General features: G+C 39.1%; 1 protein-coding gene across 13 annotated transcripts in view; it reads left to right on the top strand.

The window, feature by feature from the left end:
• The window catches only part of SYNE1 (spectrin repeat containing nuclear envelope protein 1), a 443,290-nt gene that overhangs the window by 396,505 nt on the left and 23,033 nt on the right, over positions 1 to 23,752 (top strand). For 12 of the 13 annotated variants that reach the window (XM_045805371.2, XM_045805374.2, XM_045805377.2 and 9 more), the window contains 7 exons: positions 3,490 to 3,652; positions 14,570 to 14,757; positions 16,662 to 16,812; positions 19,621 to 19,803; positions 20,065 to 20,202; positions 21,622 to 21,813; positions 22,704 to 23,037. In XM_045805371.2, the coding sequence (XP_045661327.2) occupies positions 3,490 to 3,652; positions 14,570 to 14,757; positions 16,662 to 16,812; positions 19,621 to 19,803; positions 20,065 to 20,202; positions 21,622 to 21,813; positions 22,704 to 23,037 (1,349 nt within the window). The remainder of the gene's footprint in view (positions 1 to 3,489; positions 3,653 to 14,569; positions 14,758 to 16,661; positions 16,813 to 19,620; positions 19,804 to 20,064; positions 20,203 to 21,621; positions 21,814 to 22,703; positions 23,038 to 23,752) is intronic. The other variant, XM_045805376.2, reaches the window with a different exon arrangement.

Here is a 23,752-nt window from a genome sequence, read left to right as displayed (position 1 = left end):
TTCAGTTAGAACAACATTATATTAGGAATTTTAACTTCACTTTTAAAAATATTACTCTTGTACCGTAACATTCCCCCAAATAAATTCCTATTGGTGATAGGATTTACTAATGGTAACTTTTGGTACCATTTAGAATGTGAATTTTTTTGTTTTGGTTTATGGATTTACTAAATTAGTTTGAAGGAAAGTAGTGATATACACATGTAGTATATATGTGTATATAGCTATTCATCCAACTGGATTTAGTAGTAGAATCCTTCTCAGGAAGGTTTAGTCCCATGAGCCACACTGGACTGTGAGGAAACCCATCGGCTACAGGGACTTACAGATGTACGAGATTTGCTAAACTTACCCAGACTTGTGACATCTGCAAACATCCATTTTGAATTATAATCCTGGATGCTACCAAAAAGAATGTTGCTCAAACTTCTTACAATGATAGATAGATAGATAAAAAATATTGTGACACTTTACCCAAGGATTTCCTTTAAAGAAATAATGGAAAAAATATGGGACATTTCTCTTACAAAAAAAAAAAAAGAATGGTCTGTGTCCTGCAAATATCAAGTTTCATAAGTTCAAGGAAGATGTTTGGGGCTGTACTACCCATTTCCCCTCAGCTCACATCTGCTCCCCTCAACACACACACACACACACACACACACACACACACACACACAGTGCATTTTGCTATTTGTACTCAAATACATGTTTTAAAAAATAAGAAAGGAAAACCACTTAAATGTTCACCCCCATTGACTTTACTAAGATTTACACATTCATTTGAAAGAGGAACTTGTCCCTAATGGACTATATGAACAAGCATTTCCATGTCACGATGCCCTTGACATATTACACACTAACTGCTCTGACTATTGGAACCCATTCAATATACAAGATTACTAATCTTGTAAATTATTTGACTAGTGTAGACAATATCCAGTGGAACAGTGTTTACTCACATTCTTTTGTGCCTCAGCTCTTTTGATCATTTTTGTAAGTGAATTTTGAACCAAGAAAATGAATACATTTTAGTACTTGACAGACCATTTGCAAATGTTGGACTTAAGGGGAAAATTTAATTATACATTTAATATCAACTAAATTAAAAATAAAATATGCTAACTAAATAAAAGTATTTTACTTAGAATACTAATTATTTATGTTTATCAGGCATTTAAGTAGTGCCCAACTTTGTGCCGAGCACTGAGGGTAGCATTGCAGGGGAAGGGGAAAACCAAAAGTAGAAATTCACAGTTCCAGTTTCCCAGGGAATTTAACATGGGAAGAGGAACTTGTGCATAAATAATATCAGGGAGTTAAAATAAGGGAAAGCAGGAAGCAAGCACTGCATGAAGTGTATTTCCAATCTCTAGCTCCACACCAAACCCTGATGATATTGTGAAGTTGCTATAAAATCCCATCCCAAAGCGTCGTCAGCATTCAGATCTGAAGACAGGAAGCTGGTCATGTGGGAGAGCTTCCCAAAAGGACTTTCTTACAGAGGTAAAACCAGGACAGACATTTCAGTACAATAAGCCATTCTGTAGTCCTGTTCCCGTGTGTTTGTTGATGGTAGACTGTCCTTTCAGCCTGGGCCACTAAGGCAAGATGGCCAGGGCCGTGTCAAATTCCAAGCCCATGCCATGGTCCTTGATAAAATGTGCACCCAGAGCTTTCCACCCAGTAGCCATTCTAAAACTGCTATTCAGTGCATTTTGTCTTATATATGAGGAAAATGTGAGTAGGTTGTATGTAACTGGTCTCAGAATTATTGTTCAAGGCCAATACCTTGAAGTGTCCTGGGGGCAGGGTATGATTTGTACTTACAAAGCTAATTAGAAAAGTCTCACCTTGAATGGAATTATGAGTACACATGTTTTTGGTTTCCTATGAATAGAATATGTTGTGGAATATGAACATAATTTTTTAAACACACTTTTTTTTTTCAAAACAATATAAGGTAACGCACCCAAGAGTTCCTTTACGAACAGAAAATGTTAGTCAAGCGTAGGTATTCTTATACCTGAGTGGACTTCCACTTGAACCTCACTTCAGACTTACTCACTCGAAATCATACCTGATCCTATCATTCCTTGGCTGACGCATCTTGGCAAAGTTCCTGTTTATCTTTAAACTGCACACAAAGCCATTGTCATGTCACTGCAGGACCTGTATAATCTTACTGCAGTCTGTCCATCCGTCTTGCCTCAGCACAACTGCAACTCTCTTCTCCTTCTCTTCCCCACCCTCCCACCCCCTGCCCCCCTGACATTATGACACAGTGCCTTCACAATCTCTGCTTTTCTTTTCTATGTTTCATAGGCTAGAAATGTTCAGATTGGCTTATATCCACCTTTCAAGACACAGCTCTAATGTTACTTCTTCATTTCCCCTTTCAGCAAAGTCTAAGCTCCTCAGTGACAGGGATAAAACATCAGTCCTCACTGTATTTCTGTCTCCTAGTGCCATGTCTGCCTAGCAGCATAGATGTTTGTAGAAGGAATACAGACATGAGCAACTGGGGAATGAATGAGTGAATGATTACTAGAAGTGGCCAGACAGAATTGATCACTCCTTATTTATTAGCCAGAGACTTTGTTCATTTCTTTAGTTTAGTTCTTACCACACTGTGTTATATTTCATTGTGTACATGTCCAGATTTCCAGTCAGATTGTACATTCCATTAAGAAAGTAATCAAGCTTTGTTTATTTTGTCTTCCCAGCATCTGACACATAGGACGTCCACAGATGATTGTTAGATAAGTGGCAATCTTAAGCAATTGGGTTTTTACTCTTTCCTGGAAAGAATGGGAAAACATTAAAAAAAAAAAAACCACGCTATGTAACAAATACTGTACTGAACTAGGCTTTGCAGGTGAAGACAGGCTGGTGGTCAGCCACTGGCAGCCCAATGGATCCTTAGTTACCTTTAATGTCGTCCAGCACGAAATGCTTATGATCACTCACTGTTAGTTCATCTTATGCATGCTTTCTTCTTTTCACTGAGTTTCTGCCACAGGAGTGCTGAAATATATCCCATCGGGGCTGGAGGAATCAGAGCTGTGAACTCATAATCTGTTTGGTAACGATCCATTAGAAATGTTCATTTTTTTCTCCCAGGTATTCTTCATATGAGTATAAATTACATTATGTGTGGAAATAACAAGTTTTATGACACCATGAGGCTTCTGTCACTGTTATATCATTATAACTATGTTGAGCATCATCATAGCTGATATTTATTCAATGTTTCCCACGGACCCTGCATTATTCAACTCATTCAAATCTCACAGATACTCTTCCTTTACTTTCATTTTGTAGGTGAGGAAACAGAGACACAGGAAGGGTGCACAATTTGCCCAAAACCACACAGCCACTAAGTGGCTGAGCTAGGCTGGACTTCGGCTCTAGGCAACTTGGCTTTAGACCCAGTGCTCACTTTTGCCCACAACGGAAACTTGAGTGAAGTCTCTCCTCTGCCCACAGGGTTAAGAAGCTGAAGGAGACCCTGGTCGCCGTACAGCAGCTGGATAAGAACATGAGCAGCCTGAGGACGTGGCTGGCTCACATCGAGTCTGAGCTGGCCAAGCCGATAGTCTATGATTCCTGTGACTCAGATGAAATACAGAAGAAGCTCACTGAGCAGCAGGTAAAACTTAAAATAACTAAAAGAAGTAAGTCGGCTCTTGAACATCTGTGCTCCTGGCCAGGATACAGACGCAGATGTGAGATGGTGAATCGAGATGGAACATCAGCAGAAAGCTAGGCAGGATTGCTGAGAAAGAGGAGGCTTGGGCAGTGCCGGTGTTTGGGGGCAAACAGATCCCATGTCACCCAGGAGTTGAGTCTAGAAGATATGCTCTCATAGGTTTAATGTCATTGGTCCACCAAGAAGACATCCTCAGTTGCTTGAACCTTAGTGATGTGTCCATAACAGTGCTTATGTTTTGTTTATTTCTTTGTGGGTCATGAGCCCACTACTACGTACATAGAAAAGAGCCTTTCTTTTTTTCTGCATGTAGTGTTTGAAGAAAGATTATGGTGTATTCTTAGAGTTTTTACAGTCTAAAACAATTTTGTTTTGCAAGAAGTGCTGCATGATCTGCAGACCGCACACAGTAATTTTACCTTCATTTCTGTAGCAAAGACAGCGCATCATCCTGGCATACAATACACTACCCAAAAAAGAGTGACCATGAAAAATGCATACAAAAAGGATTTTTTACATCCTATTCCCTTCCTTATTTTTACTAAGTGTAGCAGACTCCAGTGGTTAGTAGTAAATGCCATAAATCCCCCATAAGAAGTGTTGCTACTCCATGCCCTTAGATTGTCCTTGAAGACTGTCCACACTCTGGTTACTTCCATTGCATTTAGGCCATGATAGCCAAGTTGCTTAACTTAAAAATACTACAAACTATAAACAGACCTATTTATGAAATCTTATGAAATAATTTATATACTAACTTTATTTTACAAACTATTTAAACCAATGCAAATAGATATTAAAATGCAGTTTTTTGATATTTGGATTATTTCAATGGCATTTCTTCTTTAAAAAAATTGTTAGCAGGACATTTTTCCATTTTTGTAAGATAAAAGCCCTGTGATGGATTCTCTCATGTTTGAAATTCTGATAATTGAGCTGTTGGGGTTATGGTTGGCCTCCAGCTCTCTGAATACTCCTGGAGAACATGGTAAAATGTCTACCGGTGAGAAGTGGTTACAAACAGTTAAAATCCTAATAGCTGGTATTGTAATTTAGCAAATGTAAGAAAATCAAAACAGTATCTAATTAAATATGGCAAATTGATCATATGCATCTATAGCCTTACCTACTTCTAAACCCCAATAAAATGATAGGAAAGGAGAAAAAAGGTCAAAACCCACAATGGCCAAGAGACCGGGAAAGAAGATGTAGAGATGACAGACATCCATCAGAGTCTTAGAAGACAGGAAGGGATAGATGAATAGTAACTGGTGTTGGCAGAATGGAGAATAGAAAGCTGACTCATGCCACAGAATTCCAAGAAGGCTCAGGGAGTGGAAAGAGCAAGTCTGTAGGGCTTCAAAATGGAAGATGGCTTGAAAGTCTGAAGAAGGAGTGGTTTGACTGGCAGATTCCCCCTATTCCCAGCTAGCCAGACAACTCTGCCTCATTCACTCCAGCGGAAGACCAGAGGATTACTCTCTGGAGGAGGCAAACCCAGAGGGACTTTGGGTTTGGGGCTACAGGGCATCATTGGTGCTGGAGCCACTATATGAAAAATAGAGATATTAAATGAAATGCTCTGTACCAGATAGTATGACTCCCACCCCACTCCCCCATGTCTCTAGCTAGCCTTATATCACAGCCAGGATCCATGCAAGAGTTTTAAAATCCAATTCAGTTATTCCATAAAAGTCTCCCACAAAAAAATAAAGAAAATAGAGAGGAAGAAATTGTCAGTGTAGTAATGTAAAAAAAATTCCCCAAACTGAAAAATACATAGAGTTGACCCTTGAACAATACAGGTTTGAACTCTGTGGGTCCACTTATATGTGGATTTTTTATGCAACAAAACATGCAGTACTGTAGGTTATTTTCCCTTCCTTATGATTTTCTTTTCTGTAGCTCGCTTTATTGTAATAATACATATATAATACATATAACCTACAAAATATTTGTTACTGGATTATTTATGTTTTTGATAAGGCTTCTTCTGGTCAGCAGTTGGCTATTAGTATTTAAGTTTTGGGGGAGTCAAATGTTATATGCAGATTTTCAACTGTGTGGGGGGTTGGTGACCGAAAACCCCACTTTGTTCATGGGTCAGTTGTACTTCTAGAGCACAAGTCCTACAAATGCCCAGGAAAATTAAAAACAAAGCAAAGCCATTATAAAATTTCAGAACATGGGAGACAAAGAGAAGATCTTGAAGGTTTCCAAGGTGAAAAAGTCTGATTTCTCTAAAATGATAGTGGAAGCTAAAAGATAATGACACAATGCCTTCAAAAAGCTGAGAAGATTATTTATAATTTAGGACACTGTACCTGCCATTTAATATATAAAATACTTACCTCCTATGCATACAATCTCAGGAAGCTAATGAAAGATAGGCTGCATATACTACAATGAGAAGAAAAATAATATTCAACATGAGAGAGAAGCAAATTCCCAGAATGGATGGTGAGGGAACATCCCAGATGCAGCCTGGAGCAACCCTGTTCAGATTGGAGTAGGGAGCTGGGTGCTCTGGGAGGGATGTCTCCAAGGAGTAAGACAGTCGAACTTGGTTACCTGATGGGCTTAACCATACTGGAAGGAGGTTTATTAGCTCCATAGAGAGAGGATAGAAGCTAGGAATATTCATGTTTTAGAGAGGGAGAGAGCTACTGATTCCATATAACAGAAAAAATTATATAATAAAAGAAATCTAACCATAGCATATTTGTTGCTCAGATATGAAAGATACTAAGTAACCATATTAAATGACGACAATTATGCAAACAATCATTATGACTCCAGCTATACAATGTGCTGAAACAGTAACTGGAGCCACGTGAGTCAGGTCGAAGTTTATTCCGTCTCTACTATAGAAGTATAGATAATGTCTAAAATTTAAAAATCAAAACTAGCAACATAAACGTGCCACTTAGAAATACAGAAGTTAAAACCAGTAGACAGAGCTACGAGAGGTGGAAATGGTTATTTCTGGAAAATGAGAATCAGGAGTGAAAAGGGAACTACTTCACTGGAAGCTTAGCTGTAATTTTTGACTTGTTAATATATTAATATATGTTTATACTGCCTTTTAATTCAATTTTAAGTTGAAGTTGAAAAAAAAACATCTGTATACCAATAGTTAAAAGTAAGGACTTCCTGGGTTTAGCTCTGAGCTTCACCACTTTTCTGCATGACCTGAATAATAAACTATTTAAACCCTCACGTATATAGAATGCTGATAATCAGAGGATGTGGCTGACAGTGTTATTATAAAAATTAATGTGCAAAACACTTAGCACAGCACCTAGCACAAAGTGGGTGCTTAGTAAATTATATTTCAATCCTATCGTATTCACCACAGTTTCCTTTGTGGCAAATGGTTAACCATGATTCTGTAAAAATTTTAGCATTTGGGATCCATGTTGTAAAAGACAGATAAATAGTAATCTGTCTCCAAAGGGGAAAGTTCTCTTAAATATTTAAAAAGAGATCAAACTCATAAGAAACACATTTTCTTTTATTCCCCTCTGTGGAGTTTCTGTATGTTTCTCTTGCCAACGTACTTAATCCTTACATACTTAATTGAGCAGAGATATATGTAGACTTGAGATGGCTTCAGAGGACATCTTGTCAAATTTCTCTGTGTTTCAGATGAAGTATAAATTCAGAGACACTATGTGTCAATTTAGGACCATTACCAATGACGGTTAAAGCTGAGACTAAGATCTTTGTCTGTAATAGAGCACTTACCAATAATTATAACCCCCCTCAAGCTTATTTCATATAATTGATTTTAACAAAAACTTTTGAGCAGATGTACAAGGGGTCTTTTCTCTGGTATTTACTGTGGGAACCTGGTTGAGCTCCTGGAAGAAATTTCACAGAATTGTGCAGCCCCCTCCAATGACTGGATCCTCTAGAAATTTTAACTCAGTTGCCTACACTGACCCTGCAGCCATCCATCAGTTACAGTTATGGTTTTCCTACCCTGGCCCTGAATCTCTGCTTTGGGGTAGATCCAAAAGTATGTGGAAAAATCACATCATGAAGATAGCCACATAGGTTATTTCTGATTTAAGTTCCCCTCCCAAAAAGACCAACAAGTAACTATCTATAGACAAGGCACCATTGTAAAACTCCCCAAACCCAAGGGTAAGGATGAAGCACCAGCCTGGACCCCAGAGACCAGGAAAGACCACATTAAAGGGGTAAGAAGTGTGGTCACACTCTGACCACATCATCCTTCCTGGCTGGCATGGAGCTGCACCAAGAGGGCACCACTTGGCCAGGATAGATATCTAGCTCCCCTGGCTTCCCCATCCTTCCCAGGAGGCCCACTATGGGAACCAGTAAGGGAACTTCTATGGCTTGATTACTGGGGAGCAGTTAGTGAAGGAGAAGGGGGCTGAGGCTTACTGCAACCAGCACACACATCTTAGCAAATTGCATTCTTGTTTACAGCAGCACCCAAGCAGAGATCTCAGCCTGCATCTCTGCCCATCAGCAGAGCCCAGCCAGTGGCCCTATCTGACCTGGGAGTTCACTTGGCAGTTCTGCCTGATTTCAATCCCCAGACAATGGGCCATACTGACCTCGGAGCCCTTTCTACCATCTGACCTGGGCAGTGAAGCCAATTCCCACCCAGCCCCGCCCAACAGCTGAGCATAGCCTTCATCCTTCCCCACCAGAAGGCCTGGCCAGAGAACCCAAGCAACCACGGAACCCATCCAACAGCCCTGTTTGAGCAGGGAGCCAAGCCAGCAGCCCTACCAAACTGCTGAGCATAGCCTCTGGCCCTGCATCATTGGGGAGTCTGGACAGTGACTCTGGACAATCTCAGAGCTCAACCTACAACCTAGCCCAGCCACAGAGCCCAGAAAACAAACCCACTCAGCCCATGGCCTTGTCTGATTGCTGAACACAGCCTGCAACCTTATTCAGACAGTGACCCCAACCAATCACCAAGCATAGCCTGTGACTGCACATGACAAGAAAGCCTGGACAGTGATCCAGCTCAACCACAGAGCATAGTCTCTAGCTCCACACCCTTTGGGATACAGTTCGAGGCCCCTCCTTATCAGAGAGCCCAGCCAATGACCTTGCCCAATAGGGTAGCACAGCCAATGGCCCACGGGATGGCAAAGTCCAGAGTATCACCTCACCCAATTCCAGGGCACAACCTGCAGCCCTGCATAATCAAAGAGCCAGCATGAGACCCAGTCCAACTGCAAAGCTCTTCCTATGGCTCTACCTAAACCCAGAGTGCAGCCAGTAGCACTGTCTGGTCTAAGATCACAGCCTGCTATCCCACCTAACCAGAAGTGGTTGCAGAGCTCAGCCTGTAGCTCCACCCAATCACAGAGTCCAGCCAGTGACAGTGACCTCACCCAACAAAGCTGATTGCAGAGCCCAGTCGGTGGCACCCCACCCCCTACCTCAGATCATGGAGCATTTTCCAGAATAGATTATATGTTATAAACCATTATGTTATGATTATATTATATGAGCCAAACAAGGCTCAACAAATTCAAGAAAATATAAATTATATCAAGGATCTTTTCCAATCACAATGATATGAAACTAGAAATCAATAACAGGAAGAAAGCTAGAAAATTCACAAATACATGGAAATTGAACAACATACTCCTGAGCAAAGAAGAAAACAAAAGGAAAATTAAAAAATATCTTGAGACAAACAAAAAAAGAAACAGCATATCAAAACTTAAGGAGTACAGCAAAAGAAGTTCTAAGAGGGAAACTTAGAGTGATGAATGCATACATGAAGAAAAAGAATCTCAAATAAACAACATAACTTTCCACCTCAAGGAACTAGAAAGAAGAACAAACTAAACCCCAAATTGACAGAAGGAAAGAAATAGTAAAGATTAGAGCAGAAATAAATGAAATAGAGAATAGGAAAACAACATAAAAGGTTAACAACACTGAGCTGGTTCTTTGTAATGATAAACAAAATTGACAAACCTTTAGCTAGGCTAACCAAGAAAAACAAAGAAGGGCACATGGGTGGCTTAGTCAGTTAAGCATCTGACTCTTGATTTTGACTCAGGTCATGATCTCAGGTTTATGAGATCAAGCCCTGTGTCATGCTCTGTGCTCAGCACAGAGTCCCTGTTCCTCTGCCCCTCCCAGTTGTGTGCTCTCTCTCTCTCTAAAATAAATGAATCTTTTAAAAAAACAAAGAAGGAGAACCCAAATAAATAAAAATCATAAATGAAAGTGGAGACATTACAAGAAATACAAAGGATCATAATAGCATACTATGAAGAAATGGATAAACGTCTAGAAATATGCAACCTACCAAGACTGAATTATGAAGAAATAGAAAATAAGAACAGACCAATAATGAGTAAGGAGGCTGAATCAGTAATTATAATCCTCCCATCAAAGAAACCCTCCCAACAGGATCAGATGGTTTCACAGGTAAAATCTACCAAACATTTAAAGCCAATTCTTCTCACTCTTCCAAAAAATTGAGGAGAAGGAAACACTCTCAAACTCCTTTTATAAGGCGAGAAGTACAAAAGCCAGATAAGGACACCACAAGAGGAGAAAACCATAGGCCAATACTCATGATCAATATAGATGCAAAAGTTCTCAATAGAGTACTAGCAAACCAAATTCAACAGCACATTAAAAGGATCATACACCAGGATTTAGTTGGATTCATCCCTGGGATGCAAGAATGGTTCAACATATCCATATAAAAATAAATATGATACATTACATTACTAGAATGAAATATAAAAATATCATCTCAGGGGCGCCTGGGTGGCACAGCGGTTAAGCGTCTGCCTTCGGCTCAGGGCGTGATCCCGGCGATCTGGGATCGAGTCCCACGTCAGGCTCCTCTGCTATGAGCCTGCTTCTTCCTCTCCCACTCCCCCTGCTTGTGTTCCCTCTCTCGCTGGCTGTCTCTGTCTCTGCCAAATAAATAAAATCTTTAAAAAAAAAAAAATATCATCTCAATAGATACAGAAAAAACATTTCGCAAAATTCAAATGATAAAAACTCTCAATCCAGGGGGTATATAAAAGAAATGTACCTCAACATAATAAAAGCTATACGATATCATACTTAATGGTGAAAGGCTGAAAACTTCTTCTCTAAGATTTAAAACAAGACAGGGATGCCCACTCTCACTATGCCTGTTCAGCATAATATTCAAAACCCTAGCTAGAGTAATCAGGCAAGAAGAAAATAAAAGGCATCTAAATCAGAAAGGATGATATAAAATTCTTTGTAGATGACATAATCTTACATACAGAAAATCCTAAAGATTCCACCAAAAAACTGTTAGAACTAATAAATTCAGTAAAGTTGCAGGATAAAAATTTAACGTACAAAAACCAGTTGCATTTCTATACACTAACAATGAATTATCTGGAAAAAAGAAAACAATTCCTTTACAATAACATCAAGAACAACAAAATACTTAGGAATGAATTTAACCAAGGAGCTGAAAGATCTTTACACTGAAAAACTATAAGACTCAGATGAAAGACATTGAAGAAGACACAAATAAATGGAATGATAGCCCACATTAATAGATTGGAAGAATTAATATTGTTAAAATGAGCATACAACCAAATCTATCCATAGATTCAGTACAATCCCTATCAAGATTCCAGTGGCACTTTTTACAGATACAGAAAAAACAGTTCTAAAATTTGTATGGAACTACAAAAGACCCCAAAGAGCTGAAGCAATCCTGAGAAAGAATAAAGCTGGAGGTATCACACTTCTTGATTTCAAACTATGATACAAAGCTATAGTAATCAAAACTGTATGATACTGGTATAAAAACAGACACGTAGACCAATGGAACAGAATGAGAGCTCAGGAATAACATCCATGCATGTATGGTCAGCTAATGCTTGACAGGGTAGCCAAGAATACCCACTGGGGAGAGGATGGTCTCTTCAAAAATCAGTGTTGGAAAAACTGGACATTCACATGCCAAAGAGTGAAATTGGACCCCTATTTTACACCACTTACAAAAATTAACTCAAAATAATGTATTAAAGACGTAAATATAAGACCTGAAACCATAAACCTCCTAGAAGAAAACGTAGGGATAAAGCTTATTGACATTGATCTTGGCGATGATTTTTTAGATACAACACCAAAAGTACAACCACCTAAACCAAAAATAAACAAGTTGCACTAAATGAAACTAAAAACCTTCTGCAAAGAAAAAGTAATGATAAACCAAATGAAAAGGCAACCTCTGGAATGGGAGAAAATATCTGCAAACCACATATCTGATAGGGTTAATATCCAAAATATATAAGTAACTCAATAGCAACTCAATAGCAAAAAACCCCAAATAATCCAATTTAAAAAATGGGCAAGAGGGGTGCCTGGGTGGCTCAGTCATTAAGCGTGATCCCAGGGTCTTGGGATTGAGCCCTGCATCAGGCTCCCTGCTCCTCTGGGAGCCTGCTTCTTCCTCTCCCACTCCTCTGCTTGTGTTCCCTCTCTCGCTGGCTGTCTCTCTCTCTGTCAAATAAATAAATAAAATCTTAAAAAAAAAAAGAATTAAAAAAAATGGGCAAGAGTCCTGAGTAGACATTTTTCCAAAGGAGATATTAAAATTGCCATGAAGTACATGAAAAGATGCTCAACATTACTAATCATTACGGAAATGCAAATCAAAACCGCAATAAGATATGTCCTCACACCTGTTAGAATGGCTATTATCAAAAAGACAAAAGATAACAAGTACTGGCAAAAGTGTAGAGAAAGCAGAACCCTCGTGCACTATTGGTGAGAATGTAAATTGGTATCATCACTATGGAAAACATTAAGGATGTTTCTCAAAAAATTAAAAATAGAACTACCATATGATCTAGGAATTCCACTTCTGGTTAGGTTTCAGAAAGAAATGAAATCACTATCTTGAAGAGATATCTCCACCCTCCATGTTCATTGAAGCATTATTCATAACAGTGAATACATGGAAACAACCTAAGTACCCATCAACAGATAAATGGATAAAGAAAATGTGGTATATATACACAATGGAATATTATTCAGCCTTAAGTAACGAAATACTGCCATTTCCAACAACATGGATGAACTTTAAAGTCATTGTGCTAAGTGAAATAAGTCAGATCTACCAATGTTGTATGATCTCACTTATATGTGGACTCTAAAAAAAACTGAACTCATTGAAACAGAGAGTAGATGAGTGGTTGCCAGAGATGGGGTGATGGTGAGGGAAATGGGTGAAGGTGGTCAAAGGGTACAAACTTCCAGTTACAGAAATGTAATGTTCTAGAAATGTAACGTTCAGCATGGTGACTGTAGTTAATGATACTGTGTTGCATATTTGAAATTTTGCTGTAGAATAGATCTTAAAAGTTCTCAACACACACATACACATACATATTGTAACTATGTGAGGTGACAGATGTTAAACTGATTGTGGTAATCATTTCACAATATATACATACATCGAATCATCACATTGCGCATCTTAAACTTACACGGTGTTGTTATACGTCAGTTATATCTCAATAAAACTGGAAGCAAACCTGTTGCGTACTAGGGGAAAATTAAATCAAAATCCTGTAACTTTTTAAAATGCCTTGATTGTGTTCACGTACCCAAGACTACTTACAAATGTATATCCTTGTACAGAAGGCACCGTAAGACTTAGAATTTACTTAGCGATCTCATTCACAGATGTCTCTGTCTTCAGCTTTGAGGAAATATTGAGTTCAGTTTTATATTTTTTAGACCAGAAGTTCTTGTGATAACGTCCACATAATTGAAAGAGTTTACACAAGAGGTCTGAAAGGACTGTTTAGTGAAATAGAAATATTTTTGATAGAATCTATCTTCTTCTGTCTAGTTCATAAAATCTCTGAATGTTAATCAAAGGCACTGTTATTGCGTTTGGCAATAAGCTAATGTTTGCATGGAAGACATTGAAACATGGTGTTAAAGAGAAAAAATAGGAGGAAGAATACACACACAAAAATGTAAGTTCCAGCTATTTGAATCAGTTGAGGAATTATCTTTAGAACAAGAGAAAAGCTAGTCACATCCAAGAATTGTTTTAAAGACAAGGAAAATACATTAAGGACCTTGATGAATAGGGCAAGATAAACACCAGTAGCCTCACCTTTAATAATGAGATACCTTGAACAAATTGAGTTAAAAGCCCAATAGAAAAAAATAATGTACATTTTGCATTTCTATTTTATGCAGTTAATATGAAGACTCGACATGGTGGGATACTGGGGAAATTCAGGGCCTTATTTATCATCATCATCTATTTCCATCCTACCTTTAAAATTGCTCACTGAGGAAGCTGTTGATGTTATGGTGTCATATATGATAGAGAACCTAGGTCTTTTAAACCCTGGTACTTTTTAATGATGGTGGAATTAACTGTTTAAACAGTTTACAGAACTTTGGAGATGAAATCCCAGTTCTTAAGTGCCAGCTTTTAACATGAGCACATGAATTCATTGACAGACTGATCAATGGATTGAAATGGAAGGATACAGCTCTAAAGTAGAGTCTGGGGCAAGGTTTATTGTTCCACCAGTACAAAAGCTATTTTTACTCTCAATGTAACGAATGTAGTCTATTTCATTTGTTCCATTTATATTTTGGCATTGCTCACATAGCCAAAATATCTCTAGTTTCATTTTCTGCCATTTTGGAGCTTGCCACATTTCATAAACGACATTGAAGAAACCTCACGCATTCAAGGAAAGGAGACACTTGTCAAGGGTTTGCCTCACCATTTATTAGTCAGCGAATCCTGGTGCAGTTTCTCTCATCCGCATCCAAGTACTGGATTAAAGCATGTCTCATTCCCCACAGGAGCTTCAGAGAGACATTGAGAAACACAGCACGGGTGTGGCCTCCGTCCTCAACCTGTGTGAGGTCCTGCTGCATGACTGCGATGCCTGTGCCACAGATGCCGAGTGCGATTCCATCCAGCAGGCGACGCGAAACCTGGACCGGCGGTGGAGAAATATCTGCGCCATGTCCATGGAAAGAAGGCTCAAGTAAGCGGGGAGGTTCAAAGAGCTGGGAAAGAGGAACGATCCAAAAGAGAAAAAAAAAAAAAAAAAAAAAACCTGCCCAGATTATCCACTGTTTACTCTTTCCTTTTGGTTGCAGCGTCTAAGAGGAACACTGGTGTCTCAAACTTGCCGTCATCTACAATTAGTTGGGAAAATAAGTAGGCGTAAAGGCCATATAGTAGTTCTCCCCCGCCCCACCTTATCCATGGTTTCTCTTTCCGTGGTGTCTGTTATCCACGGTCAAGCAGGATCTGGAAGCAGAAGATCCTCCTTCTGACGTAGAGTCGGAAGGTGCATAGTAGCCCAACACTAGTCACAACGTCCGCATCATTCATGTGATATCATCCGTCACACAGGCATTTTATCATCTCACATCATCACAAGAAGGGTGAATGCGGGGGCGCCTGGGCGGCTCAGTCGATGAAGCATCTGCCTGGGCTCAGGTCATGATCGCAGGGTCCTGGGATGGAGCCCCATGTTCTGTCGTCGGGCTCCCTGCTCAGTGGCGAGTCTGTTTCTCCCTCTCCCCCTGCCACTCTCCTCCACCTTGTGCTCTCTCTCTTGCTCACTCTCTCCCAAATAAATAAAATCTTTAAAAAAATTTAAAAATTTAAAAAATTTAAAAGAAGGGTGAATGCAGTACAGTAAGATATTTTGACAGAGACCACATTCACATAAGTTTTATTACAGTATACTATTATAGTTATTCTGTTTTATTATTGGTTATTGTTGTTAATCTCTTACTGTGCCTAATTTATAAATTAAACTTTAACATACGTATGTCTAGGGTAAAACATACTATATATAGGGGTTCAGTACTATCCACAGTTTCAGGCATATGTTGGGAGTCTTGGAATGGGTCTCTCACAGATGGGGGTGCTACTATATAAAAATATACTGTATGCAGATATAATATACTGTAATGTATAAAACAATTATGCCTGACCTAACAGTTTAAATGTAATTCAGAAAAATAAAAATATGCCCTTGCTGAATAAGTATATTGTTATGGAATTGGTGAAGTGAAAAGTAATATTATTTTAACAAAAATGAAATAATAAAACAAAGACCTTATCCTTGTTTAGAAAAACCCTTTGCGGGGCGCCTGGGTGGCACAGCGGTTAAGCGTCTGCCTTCGGCTCAGGGCGTGATCTCGGCATTATGGGATCGAGCCCCACATCAGGCTCTTCCTCTATGAGCCTGCTTCTTCCTCTCCCACTCCCCCTGCTTGTGTTCCCTCTCTCACTGGCTGTCTCTCTCTGTCGAATAAATAAATAAATAAATCTTAAAAAAAAAACAAAAGAAAAACCCTTTGAAATTCAAGGCATAAACAATAGTGATGGGTTAGAAAATAATCATAACGATTTATAGCATATAATCTTTTGTACTGTTTGGACAATTCTTGATAGATTAATATTTGCCTTGCAGTGATAGGTTAGTTTTGATGAGGGTGAATTTGATGTTGGACTTCCATGCATTTTGAGACCTTCGTTTTATTTCAGTGGAACCATGGCATGACTGTGCCCCTTAAATCTGGCTTTGCAGTTCTGAGCTCCCTCGCACATATACAAACAATTCACTTTATGCGCTTGTAATACACGATGTGACTAATTTCAAATCCAGAACTGCAGGATGTGTGTTTAAAAAAACAAAAGCAAACAAACAAAAAACCCCCAAACTCACAGCTGTTTCATTTGAGCTCAGACAGTTGTCTCTTCTCACTCTGCTCACATTTGGCTGACGGCACAGAGATTGTTTGGCACCAGTTGCTTGTTGGGCACTCTTACTCCCGCTGCAGGCATCAGGGTTCTGGAGTATAAACAGTCTCAAACAATCAGATCCTGTGTTTTGTTTTGTTTTGTTTTGTTTTTCATTTTCTATCTCAGAATTGAAGAGACATGGCGATTGTGGCAGAAATTTCTGGATGATTATTCTCGTTTTGAAGATTGGCTCAAGATTTCGGAAAGGACGGCTGCCTTCCCCAGCTCTTCCGGGGTGCTCTATACAGTTGCCAAGGAAGAATTAAAGAAATTTGAGGTGATTTATAATCCCAAATATTTGATCCTTATTTTGCTATGAGCATGGCCAGTTAGTAGTTGGTGTCTCGAGACATAAAGTGACTGTTCACCTGCACAGTGTCTGTTGAAACAGTTGGGTGGGACTTTGCGGTCATCTTTAGTACTACCTCACAGGTAGGCAAAGAAAGGGGGGAAGAAAGGTTTTTATGTTAAGATTCTCAAGAATTACAAATAAAGTCATATTGGCAAGAATCCTATTACAAAGCATAAAGCACAATTCCCAGAATAAGATCTTGGCATTTTTTTCATTTCATAATCCTTTACTATTAGTCATCTAAGATGAAAATATGATGTTGCATACTATCAAAATCTCTCTTCCAAATATATTTTCTTGATTTTTATTTTATCTAATTAGAGAATAGGTATATATATTTTTTTAAATCATAAAGCAGAGTTGGCTCCAGAATTAAATAAAACAATTTAATCATAAGCCACTTCTAATTACAAATGAAGAGCGATGCCATCCTTGAGTCCCCAGGACTTTTCAGTTACAGAGACAAAAATAGCAGCAACATAACCACATTCATGAAGGAACTCTTCAGTAACGGACTCCAGTGTCTTGCCTGCTTGTGCGATCTTGAGTCCACTCTATCCCCTTGAGATGATACAACCCAACAGCTGCTGCTCATTTTCACGGAGGACCTGACACAGCCTAAAGTTCACCGTGTTGTAATTTGAAGTTTCTTTTTCCATCAGTTCCCACTGACAGGCTAGTATGCACCTGTAGATATCGACACCGAAGTCCTGATTTTACAAGTCATTCTTGGTTGCTAATTCTGCCCCAAGATCCCTGAGATGCTTACAAATAAGACTAAAACTCCAACCAAATCCAGCTGAATTTATTTTTACCTTGTAATGTCAGTTTACCTGGCATTTCCTGAGGCTCGTTAGAGTAAATATGAGGTTTGGTTTTTGTGCTTGTGGGATTTAAAATCAAAGAGTCCTAGACGAGCAGCTATAGGAATCTATAAAAATGCTCAAATACATGTAAATAAGAGTTATTCCGATGTCTGAATATGGGTTTATGCATAACTATACCACCAAGTTCCAGGAAAATAATTTCATATCTAAAATGTTTTCCCATAGAAAGTTTCTAGTGAGAAGCCACAGTGAGCTATACGGTAGAGTTCAGGTCCTCCCGGTGTGAGCCGGTGCCGGTGAGGTATCCGTGTCCTCCCATCTCACTAGGCTCTGCTTCAGAAAGGTTACAACCTTCTGTAATTGGCTTATACTACAAAGCAGCTTATGTACGGTCCTTTCTGATGCTATTTTAGACTCTCAGATTTTATGGCAAAAGTTAGCCGTATGGTTAGCTTCTATAATAAATGATTTTATCATTTATTTTTTAATGTTCTTTCTTAAGAGACAAGTAAATTTTTAAAAAATGATGTTCAAGTACAGCCTTTTCCTGTTCCAATGCATGAAAATTTGGGATGGATCTGGGTACCCCCCCTGTGGTGCCTACCTACCATCACTCCAGTGGAAAAACATTTTCTATGACTCCTGGTAATGGCAAAAACTGAGCTTTTCTTACTGCTTCCTTTTCTGGGGAAGTAATTTAAATTGTTTTATGGAATAGGAGATTAGACTTACTCAGACAAAGTCTCTTAAAGCAACTCTCAGAAGGAAAGCCAGATCAGAGGCACAGATGTGGTAGGAAGTAAATGGTGTAATGAACCAAGGAAGCGGAATTTTGTGATTTAGATGAGTACAGACCACCTGATTGTACAGTTTTCTGTCCAATATCAGGATAAACGTCAGTCATAGATCATATACATGAGTTTGAAAAAAAAAGCTTCATTTTATTTTGGCCAAATGATTCTTAATGGTAGGACTACGCTATATTGCAGAGAGAAAGAAGAAAGAGTATTTTACTTCAGAAACTCAAAAGTGTTCATAGGGTAACCTTAAAAATAAATAGACACAAGTGGATTATACTATGTTTTAATCATTTAAAAGCTAACTTTTCATCATTAAAAGTGACAGTATAGTTACGAAATTTGCCCAAGATATGTGAACTGGGCCAGGAATGAAGAATGATTGATAGAACATGGTAGAAATAAATGATTGCAAAAGAAAAAAATAAATAAATAGACACTACCATGTCAGCTGGTGCATCAGCTCTAAAATGTTTTATAAAAATTGAGTAATTAATGGGAACGACAAAAAAGAAACAGAGCGTGTTCCAAACTTTCCTCTGTTTAAGGTTACTTGTGTTTTGCTGAACTGCTTTTCTTAGAAGTTAGTAATACCTTGCATTTAGACACCTGCAAAAAAGTGGGTTTAATTATTTTAATGGACATTAGAATTTAAGAAGTTTCTGGATTATTAGGAGATTACATCTTAGACAAAGAGAGAATTCTTTTGGAGATATCTTTTTTCAGTAATGACATCAGAAATTTTTAAACCCTTCAGACTCACATTTCAGCACACATAAGTATTTGTGTCATCAATTTGTTTCATGGGAAAATATTTTTCGGACTGCTCAGTATTTAAAAAACTATAATATAGGAACATGTGTATATTATACGTGTATATGTGTTTGTAGGTATACATACATAGTTACTCCTGTTTACTAATTTCTTGCACATTTTTTTTATCTACACCCTGTCCTTAAGCCACACTGATCCCATTACTTTGCTTTAATAAGGGGAAATAAACCCTTGTTAGAACTTGCCCTTTCCCTGTCACTACAGGATGAGGCCAGGTGCCTTTGCTGAGAGCCCTTCACTGATCCCTTCACTGACGTGCTTCTCTGTGGTCTCAGGCTTTCCAGCGACAGGTTCACGAGAGTCTGACGCAGCTGGAACTGATCAACAAGCAGTACCGTCGCCTGGCCAGAGAGAACCGCACCGATTCTGCCTGTAGCCTAAAGCAGATGGTTCACGAAGGCAACCAGAGATGGGACAACCTACAAAAGCGTGTCACCTCCATCTTGCGCAGACTCAAGGTCTTTATTACGCCTCCTCTGTCGCTTAGAGACCCAGAGGACAGGATTGGGCCATTAGAACATATTAAGACATAATCTCAGTGGTTTTGTAAGATTGGGATGGCAAGAGTGGTTTGTATGGTAATTTATATGCTAAAGGATTACAGAGTTCTTATGGTTTGTTGAACAAATGACTTTCCAGAAGAATGTTGGAATGGGCGGTATCATCTCCATATGCGCAATGTGGACTTTAGTTTTCTGTCATTTTCCTTTCACACCCAGCACTTCATCGGCCAGCGTGAGGAGTTTGAGACCGCGCGGGACAGCATTCTGGTGTGGCTGACAGAGATGGACCTCCAGCTCACTAACATTGAGCATTTTTCTGAGTGTGATGTTCAAGCTAAAATAAAGCAACTCAAGGTAAGAGAGTCGTGATTTTTCAAAGCGCAAAGAAGATACGCAGAGGAAGGGATTTGTAGATCCTTTGGCAAAGAACATAGTAAAGAACTCTTTTGGGAAAAAAAATTACTTCTTGATTGAAAAAAAATTCAGAAAATACAAAATGTATTAAAAATGAAAGAAAGAACATTACCCAGCGATAACTACCATTAGCCTATATACTTTTAATTGTTAACTTCATTGCCAGGGTATTAGGAATCTTGTTTTTTGGCTGTTTTTTTTTTTTTCCTGCTTTGTTTCTAGCACCTTCACATAGTTTCTTTGACTTCCGTGTTCCAACTTTCTCATGTTGGGTTTTCAGTCCACATATTCCACGTCCTTAGATGCCAAGTTAATTTTTAAGCCTATTTGGTATGTTTCACCGTACAGTTCAAACACAGTGGCTGATTAAAAATTTAAATAGGAGTGATACACATTAGATATAAGGAGTCCCTAAAAGAAAGAGTGTTTTAACAATTTGAGTATTATGCAAGGATAAATTCTCAGGATGAAAAAAATCACAGATACTTGTAGATTCTCAGGATGGAAAAATCGTAAAATAGCGAGCCCTGATAGTATGCCCGACCCCTTCCCCACTGACTCTTCTGAGTCGTTTCACAGATAAACCAGTATTTAAAACCTTCAACAGGAGATTTCTACCAAGAGATAGTTGAATCTTTTCTTTTTAGACTCTGGCAAGGTCGCAGAACTCAATACTGTGATCCCTTCTCTCCAGCAGCCTTTTTATTAGTGGATAATTTCAACTATTCCAGAGTTTATTCTTGTATTGAATTAAAATTTATCCCTGAAATCTGTCCCCACTAGCTTAACTCTTTTCAACTTTATAGAATGAGTCTAAATAGTCCTCCAGAATTCCTTGTTTTTCAAGTAATTATAATCTTTCCTGATTATGTCCTGAACCAATAAAAATCATCTGAGAAGAATTTGTGATATTATCATTTGGATGGTTTCTCTTAGTCATGTTTGACATATGATCAGAAAATCTAAAATTAAAATATTTAATTAACTCTCTAAAATGTTAAATTTATTTCAGTGGCACTATATTGCTTACCATTGCTTTTCATTAGGGATAACCAGTGCTATCAACTTTATGATGGGTTTAAATGTTTTTTCCTGTGATTCTCTACCCACACTGTCTGTGGCAGTAAATTTCATTAGCCAAAGGCGCCTTTCTGGTCATGGAATTCCGACGATTCCATTTCTGACTCCTGTTCTGATTTAAAATTTTTATGTGTGACTTTAGAAAGTAATAGCTTCTTGGCTTGTCACTGTATATGGTACATTCAATATCCCCTGCATGGTTTTTCTAAATATATATCTTATAATTATTTCATGTCACTGTGAACAATAAAAAAATTACATGAGATTTGTGTTCCCTAGGCCTTCCAGCAGGAAATTTCACTGAACCACAATAAGATTGAGCAGATAATTGCCCAAGGAGAACAGCTTATAGAAAAGAGTGAGCCCTTGGATGCCGCAGTCATCGAGGAAGAGCTGGATGAACTCCGGCGTTACTGTCAGGAGGTCTTTGGGCGCGTGGAAAGATACCATAAGAAACTGATTCGCCTGCCTGTATGTGATGTGTTTTTTTCATTGTCACTAAGTCTAAAGAGAATGAGTTACATGGGGTTAGGTAGCATTGGACAATGGGTAAAAGCCCAGACTCTGGAGCTAGAATACCTGGATTCCAGTCTGAGCTCTGACATGTGTTGGCTACATAACCTTGGGCAAGTTACTTCACAGCTATTGCCTTGGTGTCCTCTGATGTGACACTGGTTTAATAATACTACCTACCTTGTAGACAGGATTGCTTCGGGTATGAAACAAGTTAATATCTATCTAAAAAACTTAGAGAGTACTCGGCACATATCTTCTATGGAAGATAAAAACGCTTCTAGAAGAAATAAGGAGATGAAAGTGAGCAATGTAAACAGTTGCTCAACTGATGAAGTGGTTTAGTTGAATTTTCTTTCTCTTGCACTTTCCTAATTGCTACCATAATCACATCACAAACTGTTAGAATATTTGGAATATTCTGTGATAAAATATATTTTGCATCTGGGATATAAGGTAAAAAAGGACCAGGTAAAGTTTTATTAGTCATTTCCTTCTGTTCCTGAAATGTGCCATTGTGTAACTATTGTGTTGCAGGCACACTACTAGGCTGCCTTTATTTACATTATCTTATTTAATCTTAATTATTTGAAGTCTGTTTTAATATTATTTCCGTTCCACCAGTGATAAAAACTGGAGCCTTGGTAGATTAATTTATAAGACATTTTTAAAAGTGATCAGAGGATTCTTACTGATTTGATGAGAGGAAGTTAGAAATTACCCCCACTGAGGTGGGAATATGGGCCAAATAAGCTTGAACACTGAGATTTGGTGAGAGGCAGAACAGGAAGTGGTAAGGGCATCGTCTGACTGCTGCGGTGATGGAGTTGGCTTGACTACATTTCTAGCTCCCAGATGATGAGCATGACCTCTCTGACCGGGAGCTGGAGCTGGATGACTCTGCAGCTCTCTCGGACCTCCACTGGCGTGACACCTCTGTGGACGGCGTGCTTTCCCCCCAGCCTTCCTCCAACCCCTCCCTCTCACTCGCCCAGCCCCTGCGGAGCGAGCGGTCGGGACGAGATACCCCCGCCAGTGTGGACTCCATCCCCCTGGAGTGGGACCATGACTATGACCTCAGTCGTGACCTGGAGTCTGCTGTGTCCAGAGCTCTGCCCTCTGAGGATGAAGAGGGTCAGGAGGATAAAGATTTCTACCTCAGGGGAGCTGTCGGCTTATCAGGTAGGAAAGAACTCTTCCAATAGGCGAGCTTCAAAGAAAATAAGAAGGACTGAATATTGTATTTGAAATGTGTAAACTAAGCAGAATCCTCCTCTTCCTTTCTCCATTAGAGCAAATTGCACATAATAGAATAATTGGGTATTACTGTGATTATCAGATCCAAAAATTGGCATGACCATTGCTTTATCCCACATACACTTACATTCTTACTATGTGACAAGCACTGTATAAGTATTAGGGATACATGGTTCCTTTTGCTCTCAAAGAGCTTACACTCTAGTGTGGAACACAGATAAGCAACAGCTGTATAAAGTGTTGGCGCTGCAAAAGTAATGTACACAGCGTGGTACAGAAACACAGTCAAGGGTGACCAACCAGAGCTTTGAGGAAAGGCTTTAGGGAAAAGACTCTTAAATTGAGACCCAAAGGTTAAATGGGAGTTAGTCAGATAGACACAGTGAAGTTCAGAGGAAGAGAGGAGAGGGTGCCCACCCAGCTTCATGATCAGCCACAGAGCTTTGGGTCACCCGAAGTTCATCCACAATGACAAGGTCGTAGAGTGGGAGACAGAGTGGACAGAGAGGAGGTAGAAAGGCAAACCAGGACCTGCTCAGATAGCAGCCTAGTTGCCATGGAAAGGAGTTCTCTCCTGAAGGCTCTGGAGGGCCACCACTGACCTCTAAGCAGGAGGTGACATGATCAGATACATACTTTC

Source organism: Ursus americanus, chromosome 11, assembly GCF_024610735.1.
Source record: "Ursus americanus isolate L20-20 chromosome 11, mUrsAme1.1.p, whole genome shotgun sequence".
NCBI lineage: Eukaryota > Metazoa > Chordata > Mammalia > Carnivora > Ursidae > Ursus > Ursus americanus.
The sequence above is the reverse complement of the archived record's forward strand: the minus strand, read 5'-3'. Positions and strand labels throughout refer to the sequence as shown.